Below are 17,323 nucleotides of genomic sequence, written 5' to 3'. Positions count from 1 at the left end.
GGGAGCGATCAATGACTACTCGTTCATCTTCTTTCTGGAGATCGCTCTTAGATCCGTCCTCTCCTTGGAACGTTAAGGCGTCTTCTTTATGGTGATCCGTACATGGGACTGTACTGCGAACATCTTCCTACATCGACTGTGGTCCGCGACTTCGAGCAGCGCACTATGTCTAGTGCGAATGGAGCCTCCGATGCCCTCGGCACGGGACCCTCCGCTGGATACACTCTAATCTCCGTGATTACTGTATTATGTATTCTTACTGTATCAATCAGTATGTCATCTATGCATACTGTAGCGTTCATAAGAAATATACACATACACATATATGCTGTCACAAATCTGCTGATGTTATATTTGTGGATTAAACTGATAATGAAAATGCCTAAAATTCTAACCATAGATATAATATTTTATCTACATATTTAGTCGTACACATGTTAATTACGAAACACCTAAAATTAGATTCTTTTGTAGACAGAGGTATAGTTTTCGGACAGACACGAGCGATAAGAATTAAGACCTGTCAACCATCGGTGTTGTGTGTAGTGCCCAGGTTATCTGACAATCAGTCAGTTCGCTGGTTCAATCAGTCAGTTGTTGGTTGATTTATGAGCTGATAAGTCTGATTAATACTAAGGCTCCGTTTAGATGCGAAATTTTTTAGCTTTTGGCTACTGTAGCACTTTCGTTTGTATTTGGCAAAAATTATCCAATTATAGATTATTTAGGCTTAAAAGATTCGTCTCGCCAATTACAGTTAAACTGTACAATTAGTTATTCTTTTTACCTACATTTAATGCTATGCATGTGCCGTAAGATTTGATGTGACGGAGAATCTTGAAAAATTTTGGATTTTGGTGGGATCTAAACAGGGCCTAATTTGTTATGAAAAAAAAATTTGTTAACTGAACTGATAAGCTATAGGGAAACAACGAGCAAAAAGGCCGAATGATTGCCGCGATAATTGTCCTCCGCCCGGGCATCCACGATCGGCCTGCTGGAGGAGCTTTGGGGGCACCGGGACATTTACAACTACTCCTACATTTATTGTTCACTGTAGCTCTCATCATTGCGGATGCGTCGTTGATGGCCCATTTCGATTCCGCTCCATCGAGAGAGAGGGACGCGTCTGCATCCAGCATCCAGCATCCAGCATCCAGCATCATCCAGCATCCCGACGAGGACGGCGAAAGAAAGTATGGATGGGGCACGCAGGCCCACGGACCTGCGTTACCGATCCTCCTGCCTCCCTGGCTCCCTGCTACGACGCGAACGCGATGTCGCTCGCGGAGGGAAGCTTCTGTGGAGGAATTCACACACACACACACCGCTCGCAGTTGGAAGCTTCTGTGGAGGAATTCACACACACACACACACACGCTATGCATCGTGGACCCGGAGCTTCATTCGCTACCTCTCCCTCTGTGCAGCTGCTGCTGCGAATGCGAACCAATGCGCACATGAGATTTGGCCCTGACTGGCATGGAGGCAGCAGCAGCGACAGATCTTTGTTGCTCCGTGGATGCTTCCTGATCGATGAGCTAGAGGGCACATGCTCCCTTTCGGCGTGGCAAAGCCGGGGCAGCTTATTCAATGAAACAGCCGGAGGGGGGGAGTAGTTGTAGCAACGCAAGCTTGGAGCGTTGAAATCATCATGGATCGATGCCCCGAACGCCATGGATTCTGAGAGATGCCATCAGCAGAGTCGTCAGCCGTGTGGTTGTGTGCGCGCATCCGTTGATCTCTGTAATTTGTTTTAAGGGACAGGCACTAGGGTTGCATCTAGCAAGCTACTAGCACAATTGTCTATGCTAATCTAGTAAGCTGGCACAATTGTCTATGCTAATTGGCAGTCGCTTGCCTAGGATTGGATTCCAAGGCGATGCGCCGCCGATAATCTCGCCTTCACATCGTGGACGCATTCCTACTTCCTAATGCCAGCGCTATACTACTACCTTTTTTTTTGAAACAATACTACTCCCTTCCCTCTGTCTAGAATATGAGTAGCTACGCTGTGTATTTAAAAATTTCAACCTTGTCCCAAAATATAGATATGTTTGAGTTGCCAAGCCAGATCGCATAGATCAAAATACCCCTGCTATTGTCAATTAGTAATAGCCCTGCACCACTCTAACTCACTAGCGTGGTCTAAAGTTTTGTTAGATGGTTTAAACTTTAGACACCACTTTAGATCTTCTGTTTAGACTTTTAAGAGTTAAAGTGGTATCCAAACAGGGCCTAAATAGTAGCATATATGTGAACATTTTCATTCAATCAACGTGGAGACATATACATCGTTGTGTTTAGTGATGGTCATATTTGACCTTTTATCACTCTCCAATCTTTGTGAGAGAGCTGGTTATAAAATAGGATTGAGCAATGAGTTGTTACCACGGTCACCATTTGTGGTGCTTCTTAGACTCCGAGACGGCGTGACCTGTCTAAAACCTCTTCTTTTCTTTTTTTTTTCTTTTTTTTTTGCGAGCAGACCTGTCTAAAAACTTGTTTGGCTACGCTCCAGACTCTTAGTTGAAGTACAGCCAAATAAGCCTAATTTAGCTACCTGCGATACCTGCGACTGCGAGGCTCCGATCCGATGCGGGCTGCTGCTGGTGCCGTGCATTCGGCCTGTGCTTGGAGAGCGAGGACAGCGAGGCAGACGGGCACCCTTCAGTTCAGTTCAATCCTTCATGGCGTGGTGGCGTCCCTTAAGGCCATAACTGATGACCTCTCCACGTACTCCACGCCGTAGCTGGAGGACGGCGATTGCTCCGCATGACAGACACCGACGCCGAACCGGCCACGGCCAGCCACGCATAACGCACTGGGATCCGCCCCGCAGGTCCACGCCCGTCCGTCCGCCAACGGGCGATGGCCCTCGACCACACCAACTACGAGCCTATGAGGCCCTGTTTGGTACCTCTCTTAAAAGTTCTAGAGCTAAAATCTGAATAGAATTTGCCTAAAGAATCAAACATTTTCTTCTAAAAGCTTCTAAAAATTTTAGGAGGGACTAAAAACTTTAGGAACTACAACCCTTCCTAAAAGCCCCTAAAGTCTATCCTGAACCCCCACTACCCCTCCTTTATTGCCCTACCCCCTCTCTCTCTCCCACCCTCCCTCCCACCCGCGCCTCCCTCTTGCGGCCTCTACCCTCCACCGAAGGATCCCCGCCACCGCCACCCGCCGGGATCTCCTCTCCCGCGTGGCGCTCGCCGGATCTGTCTCCCGCGCCCTCGCCCGCCCACGCCTCCGGCCTCACCTCGCCGGATCCGCCGGCCCCAAACCGGTCCGCCGCTCCTTCGCGCTTGACCTGGAGATGGCGGCGGCGCTGCTCGCCTCCATGTACCCTCTGTCTTCCCCGCTGCCATGGGGCCCGAGCCGGCGCCGCCCCTCTGACCTCCTCCCGCCGTCCTCGACCCTCGCGCCACAGGATCCGCCGCCCCCCGCCGCCACCCGTGCTCCCCGACGGGCAGGGGGAAGGCCGCGACCAAGACGAGGCGGCGGCGCGTGGTGGAGCTGCTCACGCTCCCGTCCGTCGAGATGGCCACCTCCGCGGAGACGGCGAGGAGAAGGAGAGCGAGGGCCACGACGGGAGCAGAGAAGGAGCAGGGGTAAAGAGGAGAGCTGCATGGTCTATTTGCTAGTGCATTTATTGCTTTTAGTCAGTTTTAGGAGATGGAACCAAACATTCTTTTAGCAGGTTTTGGCAGCCTCGTAAAAGCGCCTAAAACCTTTAACTCCTAAAAATTTTAGTAGCTTGGAACCCATCAGGGCCTAAAGCCTAGAACCCGTCCGGTTTCGTCGTGTACGCCGAAATCCAGTAGCAGCTCTGGGAAGAAGCAGAACCGTGCACAGCTTATGGTTAGTTTCGAAATTCTGCGCCGCTCCCGCTGCTGTACTCTTTAACCGCTGCTAGCCGTACCGCTACGTACGTTCTGAACGGTTAGGATGGGTATAAAGGTTTGATCGTATTTGAGCTGCCTCATTGTCCTACACTACACGATCCGAAAGCGCCGTACTACGCGCAGTATTAATACTACTCCTAATGAAGACACCACTTTTCAGGGAAAAAAAAAGTGTTAGCGACCGTATATAACTATATATCTCATGAATTTTGCGGCAGTACATTGATTTATACACATCGTTGCCCGTCACATTTTGTCTTCATCACTTTAGTGGTGTGTAAGAAAAAGTGAGAGAACACAGATTATTTACCGGGCTAGGCTCTGTTTGATCGATTAGTTGCTAATAGGTACAGTAGCTAGCTAATACTCTCTATTTTAAATTATAATAAAGTATTTTACCTTCTTCAATTTTTTTTTACTATGTATCTAGACATGTATCTAAGCGCATAGCTGAACTATGTATCTAGAAAACCTAAACGTCTCGTATTTTGAAATGGAGAGAGTGGTTCATATGAGCTAGTTTGTTAATCCAGAAATATGAGCTAGTTTAGCCTAACCAGTTAAATAGTTGTTAGGTAGATACTCAGCTACCAATTAGCAAAATTATTAGCATATGTTCTATTTGGACCCAAGGAGATAATTGTTAGCTTTATCGATGTAACATGGCCCTTGTGATCAAATACCTTGCTCCAAAATTTGGCGATATTTAAGTTGCGTTTCGCATCGAGATACGTCTAGAACCACTAGAATCGCTGCCAACCAAAGAGCGAGACGGTCTGAGAGAATTACGTAGAAGTGATTCTTGTTTTTTATTAGTCTAGAAAAACACTCTAAAAGTGAAGCTGGTTTTTTTAGAGTGCGCTCAAGATTTAGAGTTGTTGAAGCGTGAAAAATTATATAGAGGGCCATTTTTATTTCTTTATATGATGATTTACATGACGATTTTAGGAGAGACCGTCGGGAGATGCTCTTATGATTTGACCGTTCCGCAGCTTCCAAACCCGCTACCGTATCTACCGAGGGCCTGTTTAGATGGTGTTTTTTTTTTGCAAAATGACACTGTAGCGTTTTTTTTTTTTTTGGTTATTTGACAATTAGTGTCCAATTATAGTCTGATTAGGCTTAAAAGATTCGTATCGTGAATTTCGTCTAAACTGTGTAATTAGTTTTATTTTTTATTTATATTTAATGCTTCAGACATACGTCCAAAGATTCGATATGACGAAAAATCTTGAAAAATTTGGCATTTTGGAATAGAACTAAACTGGACCGAGTAACCGGCCGAGGTAGTTTTCGTTTTCAACGATTCCTTCTCGGAAAGCGAGGAAAAGTTGACTCTGGGGCTCGCCAATTTAGAAGTGACTCGAGAGGGCTGTTCTGTCACGTCCAATTGGCAAAGTTGCAACGTTGGAAGCAGATTGCTGCAGTACGTTTGTACAGGGTTAAAAAGGATTTTGCACTGTTGCGGCGTAGGGCAGCCTAGATCCGCACCATTATGATCGCCCGAGAGCCAGAGCCAGCTGATTTCTGAAATCTGTTTCGCGATCCAACGCGTGTTTTTCTTGATGCTGTTTTTTTTTTTTTTACAGAATTTCCGTTGATCTTGGCACGTTACTGTGACTGTACTTGCGTTAACCCTCCTAACAAACTGAGAGGGATCAACGGAAGAAGTTTGAGGCGGCCATGTCGTTTTCGAGAGACTGGGCGTCGCCTCCAGCCTGCAGGGACCCCCAAAAACTATGGGACAGGATCATTGCACCTGCGAAATGAATTACCAAAAACGATAGGAAAAAAAAAAGCGAATTGACGGGCCGCGGAGCAGAAAGGCAGGCCATTAATACTTGACACCTCCCGTTTCCTGCCCGTCTTCTTCCTCCTCCTTCCCCTCCGCCATTGCTCGCTCCACAAGACATGTCCTGCATGCGCCAGAGCTAGGGAGAACTGGTGGGACACGAGCGCAGGCCTCGGGATTCCATCTCCGCGGCGTCCTCTCGCTTGGGAGCCCAGAGATTCGGCTCTTCAGGGCTTTCAGGCTCTGCGCAGCGCAATCTGGTTCTGGTGAGATTTCTGCTGTAGCACATCTCCCCTCCAGTTTTGTGGTTCCTGATTCGGTCGCCTTTGGTTATATTGTGCTTTGGTCCTGTAGATCTGTCTGGTTTGCTCATCTCTGCTGTTCTGCATTTCGCAGAAAGATGAGAAAAGTTCGCCCCTTCTTTTCGCGGCTATTGATTCCTGCTTTCCTCAGCTTTCTGCAGCCAACACAAAAGGAAGAGATTAATAAAAATTAGCATTTTGGTTTCGTTGAAATGTGCTCCGATTTCAACTCGCGAGCTTTGCGCACGCGGCGCGCCTTTAACTGCTAGGCAGTAGTAGGGTTTTTTTTTTGTGTGTGTGTGCAAGGAAAGGCTTTCATTCTGGGGCGGGCGACTTTCTTTTGCGAGCAGCAATGATGTTCCTTTGGCGACCACTCTTCTGATCAAACATTTGTTTATTGCTAAAGAGGATGCTAGATCTGTAGCGTTGCATGATTGAGGTTAGTGGGGGCTGGACATAGTTGATGGTTGGAACAAGACCTTTCCTAGCTTGACAGATGATGAATCCCCAAGTGCGGTGGGCGCACATTGAGCACCCAGTGATGAGCGCCCATCGTCCCATGGCGGGAGGCGAATGCTGAATGTGGCCGTCATTTTCTTGGTTTATTATTTCTTTTGGTAAATCTTGGTTTATTGCTTACTTCAATAGTATGTCGCAGCCTGCGGTAAAAAAAGAAGTATGTCACAGTCAGATGATGCGTTCTATTTTCTTGGGCCACCTCATTTCCTGTATTATTTTTTGGGAGTAAATATTTGTTGTGAGTTCAGTCACTGGGCGTACCTAGTTCATTGATTTGATCGAAGTTTTGCCCCCATTTGCAGATTGTCAATGAAATTTACAATGGAATAGTCCATCGCAATGCTAAGGTTGCTTCCTGACTGACCAGATCGAGCTTGTTGCAGTCTCTGGTCATATTGTCTGAAAAACAGACAAGTGTTTCAACTATGGCTTCGAAGGCAATGCCCCAAATTCTCCCAGAAATGCCAAGCATCCCAGGCCCGAAGCAGTGCTCTAAAAGTGCCTCCCCTTTGGAGATTCCCCAGACAAACAATTCCTGTGCTTCAGCACTAACAGTGTTACCAGGAACAACTAACGTGAGCAAATCGAGTCATAAACCTGAGCCGAAGGAGCAGAAACCAGATCACCACCTCAAGGAACCTGTTGATGTTGCGTCGATCAAGTTTCCCGTAGAATCAAGCAAGAAAGTGGTAGCGGAGAATGGGAGCATGAATGGAAGTTCCACTTCATTTCAGACATGTGAAGGGACTAGTCAGGCAAAGGTTAGCGCAAGTGCTAAGTTCACTGATCCATCTGAGATTGGTGACAGGGGCAATAGTGGAAGATGCAGGCCTAGCACAAGCAGTGATATCAGTGATGAGAGCTCATGTAGTAGCATGAATAGCAGCACAAAGCCTCACAAGGCGAATGATTCGCGATGGGAGGCAATTCAGATGATCAGAACTAGAGATGGGATCCTTGGGTTGAGTCATTTCAGGCTGTTGAAGAGGTTAGGCTGTGGCGATATTGGCAGTGTGTATCTCTCTGAATTGAGTGGGACTAAGAGCTATTTCGCGATGAAGGTTATGGATAAGGCGTCACTAGCAAGCCGTAAAAAGTTGCTTCGAGCTCAAACAGAGAAGGAGATTTTGCAATGCCTGGATCATCCCTTCCTTCCTACACTTTACACTCACTTTGAGACCGATAAGTTCTCCTGCCTAGTTATGGAGTTCTGCCCAGGGGGAGACCTTCACACTCTTCGACAGAGGCAGCCTGGCAAACATTTTCCGGAGCAAGCTGTCAAGTATGTCTTATCTGCATTTTATTACCATCTGCATATATTGCATTTCACTGCCTAACTACCTAATAGAGTTAAGGTTTTAGAGTTCATTAGTTTGAAATCATCATGACTGAAAAAAATCTATAGCTTGCTGCCTTGTTTTCCACCTTCTGAGGTGCTTCGCTAATGAAATCTTCTCATGTTGCAGATTCTACATAGCAGAAGTCCTCCTGGCACTAGAATACTTGCACATGCTCGGTATCATATACCGTGATCTCAAGCCTGAAAATGTCCTTGTTCGGGAGGATGGGCACATCATGCTCTCAGACTTCGACCTCTCCCTTCGCTGTGCAGTCAGTCCAACACTGATTAAATCCTCAAACCCTGATGCAGAAGCACTCAGGAAGAACAGCCAAGGCTACTGTGTTGAGCCGTCCTGCATTATTCAACCATCATGTGCAGCCCCAACCACCTGCTTTGGCCCACGCTTGTTCTCCTCCAAGTCCAAGAAAGATCGAAAACCAAAACCTGAAGTTGCCACCCCAATCAACCATTGGCCTGAGCTCATAGCAGAGCCCAGTGATGCACGATCAATGTCATTTGTTGGGACACACGAGTACCTGGCCCCTGAGATTATCAAAGGTGAGGGCCATGGTAGCGCTGTCGACTGGTGGACCTTTGGGATATTCTTGTACGAGCTGCTTTTCGGGAAGACACCTTTCAAGGGATCCAGCAACCGGGCTACACTGTTCAATGTCATTGGCCAGCAGTTGCGCTTCCCAGAGTACCCGGTTGTGAGCTTCTCAGCAAGAGATTTGATCAGGGGTCTACTTGTGAAGGAGCCCCAGCAACGGTTGGCTTACAAGCGTGGAGCCACAGAGATCAAGCAGCATCCCTTCTTTGAGGGCGTGAATTGGGCACTGATAAGGTGTGCAAGCCCACCAGAGGTACCAAAACTTGTCGAGATCGAGAGACCATCAAAGCATCCTTCATCGCCATCAAGGGCTGCTGATGCTTCCGTTGGTGCACCCCAGAAAGGTGCTGACGGCTACTTGGAGTTTGATTTCTTCTAGCAAACATGTGGGTTTTGCTATATTGTTCCTGCCACTGAATGTAGGGTTTTCTGATGTTATGTTTTTAGCAGATGGTTGGTGCTGTAGATTTGTCTCTTCAACTTTTTTTCTTTTTTTTGGGGGGGGGGGGGGGGGGGGGGGGGGGGGGTTTACTTTACACTTTCTTAAAGTTCACATCTGTAATTCAGCAAGTCCTGATTGTACTGATCTCCTGCAATGCCTTTGCAAAACATTGTCATTTTCAATTTTTTTTGTATTCTGTCCGTTTCAAATTGGAAGTCGATTTAATTTTGTTCCAAGTCAAAACTTGTCTAACTTTAACCAATTTTGTAAAAAAATTAATTGACATCCAAAACATTAAATAAAGGAAGTGAGCCTTGCTCAAGTGGTTAGGTAGAGGATGTGGTCATGCACCTAAAGTTTTAGTCTTCTACTTAAATTTGGATGCCTATTTTCTTGTTAATGAAAAGCAGCATAATTTTTCTTAGGTTGGTCACTTTTTTATAATATAAAATAAATGCACTATCAAAATATATTTCATAGTGTACCTAATAAATCTTGTTTGGTGTTAAAGATATTTGTGTATTTTTTATCTATAAACCTGATTAAAATTAGAAAAATAAATTTGACTTGGGACGAAGAAACTGACTTAGGGCACGTTCGGTTCCAACGGAATTTAGTGCCGGAACCGATATGGCCTGGATTGTGTTGTATTTTACGCGTCCAACCATTACCAGGAAGCATTCCAGGCCGGAAATCGGCCTAAACGAACGGGCCCTTTGGTTTGGAAAGGGAAAGTAGTTATTATGACCGATTGAGTCTTAAGTCTTCGTTACAGTTATGCCATCAGACTAGATGCATCTGCTATCGTCAGCCGCAATTGCCGTTCATTGGCGCCCACGCTATAGATGTATCTGCGATCTTCAGCATCAATTACTGCCTCCATGGCTTCATGCAAAGTCCATTGGCTTCTCGCCGGGTTCACCATAGAAACATGCACGTGCAGGTTGCAGATGAAGGAGGAAGTTCAAAGCTCAAATTTCAAAAAGAAAAAAAACGAAAAAAAAAACTGGCCGTTCCTGACGCGTCCAGAATAAGAAAGACGTTAACTTCTGCATCAGATGAACATATTTTCCATTCAACCTGACATTGTTTTAATATCTAGATGCTCCAGAACATCCAAAAGCAAACAAAAGACAACATCATCACAGTGAATGTTGATGCCGAGGCCATCGCCTTGCTTATGATTAACAGCAGCTAAGGCATCGAAACTTCGATAGCAGTGAACGTTCACAAGGAGTTCACACACGAGAACACAGTAGCCGCAACACCTTTTCATCACCATCTCCAGAAACGCTACTTTACGGTTCTAAGCCTCGCATAACTATGCACAGGTAAATATTATTCTCATCCCAGACTGTTTCACCACAGTACGCTGTTTCACCTAGACTTGTTTTGGGCACCTCTTCAAGCATCTCTCAAGTTCTTCAGTTGAGGTTCTTGTAGATTCTGAAAGAGACAAACACCGCTGCAGCAGCTGCGACAACAGCAAGAGCGGCATAGGTGTCAGCTCTCTCCCAGGTCTCAAACCAGGTGGGCATCGGGCAAGTCTTTGTATTCCCCTTCTTGCTAACAGCACCACCCTCCTTGTCATTCTCCTCAGAGCTCTTGGGGTTCTGCTCAGCTGCGATACCCTTGTCCTGTTTTTCCTTTGGCAGGTCAGTTTGGCAGCAGGTGAAGCCACCATTGCCTTGGCAGCATCCACCAGCTGCTGCAGGGTTGCAAGAAGCACCATCTGTTCCGGTTTCTTCAAGGGATTCTTTGCCACCATTTAGCATGCTCCGAAACTCGAGAGCTTGCTTCTGCTGCTCCTCGGATAAACCCATCTGCCCCCTGCAAGACACCATATATAGCACACATAAGAACCCCAGGACAAAGAAACACTCAGCTATCAATCAAACATATATTGTAGGATCACTTGAACATAGCAAATTAGCAATGGAGGCAGAAAGCATTAATTTGGTGGCCCCAGGGCCTTGTGACACAAGTACAAAAAGTCAAAAGGGATTTTGAACATGCATTATTAGATTCAGGGAAACACCATTCTTCTATTGCAACAAAGAACTGTGAATGTGAACACTGAACAGCTTGCCATGTAAGGGTCGTTCTTTAAGTTCTGAAGTTGGTGCAACTAGAAGTACAAAGACATATACATGAGTATCAAATTCAACCAGGAAGTAGACTTGCTACGACATTCCACATTAAGCAGTTGGAGAATTCCAGCGAAGCATTAATGAAATATCATTCTTGATCAGCTATCCTCATGAGCAGATCAATACATACAAAGTGAGTGATTTGACATAGTGCAGACAAATCCAACACTGAGATTCTGGATAAACCCACACCAATAAGGGAGGATAATTTAAAAAGGAATTCAAATATGAAGTTCATATAGGAAATTTCCTGTGTATGAGCATGGCTGAACAGAAAATGCACTATACAAGAACACAGTTTCATGCATGCTTATAGTGCATTGTCTTGAACAACTTTAATGCACAAGTGCAAAATTTAAATGCACAAAATTCAAATTAAGACTTTGGCCCCATAATATACATTAGACTACCGAAATGCACATAGTTTTGAACATTATGACTCCAATTCTCCATTGAAGCTAATTTAAGCATTACTAAAAGGATGTGTTAACAGTACTACTTTAAGTAATGCAATTAAACTAGAACATTATGCAGGTTTTTTTTTGTATGATTAATCATAGAATATATTACACATGTTCACATAAGCATGTACTTTGCAGGATAAGAAAGAGAAATATAATAGGCTGGGAACCGACATCTAGTCATTCATGACTTCACATCATGATAAGATGTAAATGATGAGTAAACAATTCTAAGTTCTCAACCCATGGTGTACAGATAGGAGAACAAGGGTTTAACAAGGAGGATACCTCCATAGATGGTCCACAATTTCTCCTTGTTCAATATGTTTATGCAGCAAAACAGGCACATCATCAGGAACAACATAACCATACCTACAATTGCAATTGTAGTGAGCACTAATTGGATTATAAATGGACAGAATGTGCATATGCAAAAGTAAAAAAAAACAATAGTCGCACAAGACAAAGTGAAGGGTTAATGTTAATTTAATAACAGTCCTTACCAATGACCAGTCACATCTCCCTTAGCATCAGAACTGAAAATGATGACATTTCCTGCATACTTATGACCTCCCACGTGTGAGCATGCACTGACAGACACCTGACCATCAAGTCCCAGTCCATTTATCTCTTCCTTGAACCTTTTAATCAAAGCAGGTCCACAAACACCACACCTTTTGTCCCTGCTTCCATGGGAGCAAACAAAAACATAGGAACCACTCATAGGCTCAGGAGATGCAGGAAGCCAGTCAATATCCTTCACAAGCACTTCTTCAACAAAGTTGTCGACATCAAAATGGGTCAGCCCTCTGCAAACATATGTCGCAGATTGAAAATTAACAAATAGTTGACTTTGAAGCCTAAATACCACATGTTTATTAGTTAGCACGCTTGCAGCTTACTTGTATCTGATCATATCTGGAAAGATCAACACATCTCCATTTGATGATTCAGTGCCATCTTCTCCTTCACAGATGGTCAATTTGATCTGTGACGTGGTAGTAATATAGCAGTCATTGGATATATATATGTATATGTAAAACAAGGATGAATTAGCAAAAACTACCTGAACTTACAACCTTTTTCGAAAGCATTTCTTTTCAAAAAGAACATAAACAAGCCACATAGTGGACAAATCAATATTCTTAATACTATAAAATATCACCCCAAAAGTTACAACTGTGCAATAACAACATGCTCCCAGAAGACAATAGATCAAAACAATTAGGTAATACCCTCTCAAGGAGCCTATATACCGAAAGCACTAGTTGCTTATTTGTTATTTGGGACACAGCAATAGTCAAAATCAGTTTGGTGCCTATATTATAAGAGGTGATACAAACTTATTTCTCCCACAGTTAGAACAGTTCAGGTTCTACCATATACTTTGGATAACAGAGCAGAAACCTAAAGACCTGGACAGTGACAAACTGACAATAGATTTGGCAACATCTTATAGACACACAGGACATGTTTTTTGCATTTCTTCCAAACCATCAACTATGTAAATCATATGATGAATGGCAACACTCATAAATAATAGAGGCAGTGATTTTTATGTTTCGGACTAAAATGATTCAATTAGGAACAAGTCGACCCTGGAGCTCAACCATATATGTCAAACCCATTCAAGTCATAGCTGAACACACATAATAGTATATGCGAAGAACATTTGGAATATCGATGATTCCCACGAAAGAAAATGAGCATGGACTTAAACCCACTACGGTAAGCTATTACTTAGATGACACTTGAGGGGGAAACAGAGACTAGTAGAATCTAAAGTAACATTGAAAAAACCAAACAGGGCAAATAACCACTCAAGCTTCAAATAATCATTAACGAAAATTGGCACCAACTCATGGTACCATTAGCAAATAACCATGTAAAGGACCCAAACAAGGAGCAGAAAAACCATATAATGTTCATTAACTACCTCTTATACTTAAGCACTGGAAATGCATCATGGGTGCCAAGCAAAAAGTAAGTGATCCAGATAAACAACTAAGTCTAGAATTAAAAAAGGTGCACTAGAGTTCTATCCAATTAAAATAATCAGAACATATATACAGTCAAAGCATAAAAGCTAAACCAGAACATAAGCTAGACTCACAGAGCCCAATAGTAACACTAATTCCGGAGCCATGCGCAAATCCCCGAAGAATGATTCAGATGTCCTACCAAAACTACTAAAAACAGGATTCATGACTTAAGGGTCCACAACATCAACAGATGGGATTGGAATGGAACCATGAATAACATCAACATAACCCTAACAGGTAGAGGAGCCATATATAGTTCATACCTCTTAAACTTCAGCATCAGAATAGAACCATGGAATATGGATAAACAAAATGTAAGCAGAATCCAAATTATGATGATGGGATCCAGACAAATAGATGTATTAAGCCAATCAATTCATGGCCAGCCGTTCACAGTCCAGTTAAACAAAACCAGAACATATTATAAGTTCAAAACATAAATGCCAAACCGCAACTAAAACTAGAGTCCCAGAGCCCAATAGTACGAAGTGTTTCCTATGCCAAGTCCAATCCCCAAGCCAAGATTCAGATATCCAACAGACTATACTAAAAGATCAAGTAGCTGCTAAAATCTTCACTAGTTCACAGATTCAGATATCCATCAGACAATACTAAAAGATCAAGTAGCAGCCAAAATCTTCACTAGTTCACACTAAGGCCTCATAAGCAACCACAGACAACAAGGTGTAGTTAAGGGCTGTTTGGTTCCTGCAGGAACTGCTAAAATTCCTATCACACCAAATGTTTGGACACATGTATGGAATATTAAATATAGACTAATTACGAAACTAATTACATAACTTGCGACTAATTTGCGAGACGAATCTTTTAAGTCTAATTAGTCCATGATTCGACAACGTGGTGCTACAGTAAACATGTGCTAATGACAGATTAATTAGACTTAAAAATTCATCTCGGAAATTAACCTCATCTATGTAATTGGTTTTCTAATTAATCTATATTTAATGCTATGTGACATAAATTTTACGAGCGACTAACTAGCCAAACACCCCTTAGAACGGGCGCAAAGCATTAAAAATCAGCATCCGTATATTCTAGTGGCGAATTCAGCGACGAAAACCATAATCACAACCGAACAGAACATCCACCAAAGAACTCTGTCGACAAGGATCGTAAAACCCAGACCAACCTTGCCCGTATGCAGACAAACCAACCATACTAGATCACGTGATACCTGGAGCTAGTTGAATACTCTAAAAAAGGGTCCAAAATCGAAATCACCAGCTTCCAGTTCGCAATTCCCCCAAATCAACTACGAAAAACCCAGCCAAAAGCGTACCAAAAACCACAACGCGGTACCGAACCAGCTAATTTCTGAGACGAATAAAAATGAGGAGGGAGGCATATGGATGCTCACGGTCTTCTTCAGATTGGGCTTGCGGGCCTTGATGGCGGCGGCGAGGAGGCGGGGGAGGCGATCAGACTCAGAGGCCTCGAGGTGGGACGGCCACACGTCCGGGCCCTTGTAGCAGAGGAACACATGGCGCTCGTGGAACCCCACCGTCCCGACCAGCTTCTCCTTCCCGAGCTCCGGGCGCTGGAACCCGAACTCTGCGTCTGGATCCGGCACCGCGGCCGCGGCGGCGAGGGCCGCGTCCGTCGCGTCAGCCGCCGGAGCCGGAGCCGCGAGGGGGGCATCACCCGCCGTAGGGGAGGCCATGAGGAGGCGGAGTGGCAGTAGACGGCGGCGGGTTGGAGCGCGCTGCGAGGAAGAGAGTGGTGGTGGTGGAAATGGAAATTGCTTGGGGAGTTTGGGGAAAATGTGCAGCATCTCCTCGGGTTTTTATGGCAAGAGGAGGGGAGATTGTTCTTGCTCAAGGGGAAAAGTCACGCCCACGGCCACGGACCGCAGCTGGCGTTGGCCCACTTGTCGGTGAGAATATGGTGGTTTTGTCAAACAATCTATTTATTAATACCGCGGGACCCAGACAAAGAGGTGACGTCAACCAGAGAAGAGAGATCCCAGAAAACTTTTGTTCTTGTAGTCCGGCGGTGTGCGTGCCCGTTTCCAGAAGTCGATTTTATTTCATTTTAATTAAATGTTATAAATATATTAATATTTGTGATGTGTAACAAATTTTATTAATTTAACAGTGCAATATTTTTTATAATAAATATGTTGGTAACAATTTCAATAAAACTAGGCGAACTAAAAAAATCTTCAAAAACGAATATGTAAAGTTACATTTTAATGGAGAGAGAGTAATAGTCTAGATTATTAAAATCCATAATTTATAGTTATTAGGATCTAAATAGATGGCTGGTTGGTTGGATTCTACACCAGGATATGACTAATTCCGTCGCCTAGTAGAAAAATGAGGATTAAGATTTTCTCCATGAAACGTTTCTGCTGTGGCCCACACGTTATCAAATACATATGTCAAACATTTTGTTTGCCACTCGGTCACTCCTTAGTCCTTAGGCATGGTTTGACAAAAAGGTTAGGTCAATGATAGATGGGCAAGAAGCGTGGCAAGTCATACTTACGTAGAATGAAACATCAGCGTTAGAAGAATTGTGGTCAATTTAAAATATGGTGTGGCAAGATTTGTTCATTAATCAAACATGCTCCTAGTGATTTTGTCATGGATCTGATATGTTTATTGCTGCCAAACACTTCTTGGAGCACTTTTCGTAGGATCCAGATTCTTTCAAAAATGTTTTGGATTTATTTAGTTTCTCAAAATGGTTGCGAAAGCCATTGTCCTACATGGAAAAACATACAAAATGATAGTGTCTTTTTAAATGATCTTCTTGGGTGAAGGATGATTCAATGGCGACCCATACTGAGAAGAGGAAGGTAAGAATTAGAATTAGGAGAAACTACATAGAAAATAATTCTAATCTCTAGTACCAAATGGTAGAAGCACAAAAAAAAATGTTTCCAGCTAGAGCCAGTCCTGTCTTTGACCAATTGCCAGGTCCGTAGTTCTTTCTAGGGACAATTTGAACAGTGCCATTATAATTTTGCAAAGTTAGAGTTTCTACCTCTTTTCCAAGGAGCACCGCATCTTTGCCCATAACCAACACCATTACCCAATAAAAGCATGTTAGCCCACCAAGTTAAAGTTCACTGAGCTAAAAAAAGCTATTATACCTCTCTAAATTATCATCGCTATTTGTTTTTTCTTCTTCAAACTCCATAGTCAGACATCTTACCCATTAAACTCTCAAAACCATTCAAATTATCTCATGCACTAGTTTGGAGCGGTTTTGAAGACGGTTTTGTTCTGTTTTATAATAAAAATGGTAAATATTTAATAAGGTTTTTAAACCATAGAAAAATGTATCTAAAGTTTTAAAAAATCAAGAGAAATTCCTAGAGATAGATTGAGATATGACAAATCGAAATAAAATATTTAGATCACATAAAAATATGTCTAGATGCTTCAAACTAGATTTAGCTCTAAGATAGAAAAAAAATATGCAGAGAAATCTAGAAAAATCTCAAAACATTGTAATTGATATATACTAGTCTGAACAATCGCGCTTCACTGCGGGCATAGTGAACAATGCAGGATGTGTGAATAGTGAGCAAGCAAGTTTAGAACTGTAAAACAGAGTTTAAACAGTACACGCAAAAGCTGACAATCAGTAGACGAACCAGTGCCGAACAATAGAAGCAGTACAACGAAAAAATATGTAAACAAGTACATATAAAGCACTGCTTATCTAATTGAACAGTTCTTAATAGTGCTTTAAACAGTAGAAGAGACTGAGAAGGGCGCAAATCT

At 43.5% G+C, this 17,323-nt stretch overlaps 2 protein-coding genes across 2 annotated transcripts; one reads left to right on the top strand and one right to left on the bottom strand.

The window, feature by feature from the left end:
• The first annotated feature begins 5,647 nt into the window (after positions 1–5,647).
• On the top strand, positions 5,648–8,970 carry LOC136478006 (protein kinase G11A-like). The gene is made up of 3 exons (XM_066476325.1): positions 5,648–5,966; positions 6,824–7,803; positions 7,988–8,970. Exons 2-3 carry the CDS (start codon positions 6,947–6,949, stop codon positions 8,850–8,852), a joined length of 1,722 nt encoding a protein of 573 aa, XP_066332422.1. The 5' UTR covers positions 5,648–5,966; positions 6,824–6,946; the 3' UTR covers positions 8,853–8,970.
• Positions 8,971–9,962: 992 nt separating this feature from the next.
• LOC136478004 (uncharacterized) lies at positions 9,963–15,398 on the bottom strand. Its single transcript, XM_066476323.1, has 5 exons — positions 14,947–15,398; positions 12,429–12,514; positions 12,030–12,335; positions 11,815–11,898; positions 9,963–10,745 (listed from the first exon to the last, which is right to left on the bottom strand). Exons 1-5 carry the CDS (start codon positions 15,358–15,360, stop codon positions 10,340–10,342), a joined length of 1,296 nt encoding a protein of 431 aa, XP_066332420.1. The 5' UTR covers positions 15,361–15,398; the 3' UTR covers positions 9,963–10,339.
• Positions 15,399–17,323: the final 1,925 nt, after the last annotated feature.

The sequence above is a fragment of the Miscanthus floridulus genome, chromosome 8 (assembly GCF_019320115.1).
Source record: "Miscanthus floridulus cultivar M001 chromosome 8, ASM1932011v1, whole genome shotgun sequence".
In the NCBI taxonomy this organism is placed as follows: domain Eukaryota; kingdom Viridiplantae; phylum Streptophyta; class Magnoliopsida; order Poales; family Poaceae; genus Miscanthus; species Miscanthus floridulus.
This window is presented reverse-complemented; position numbering and strand designations above follow the sequence as displayed.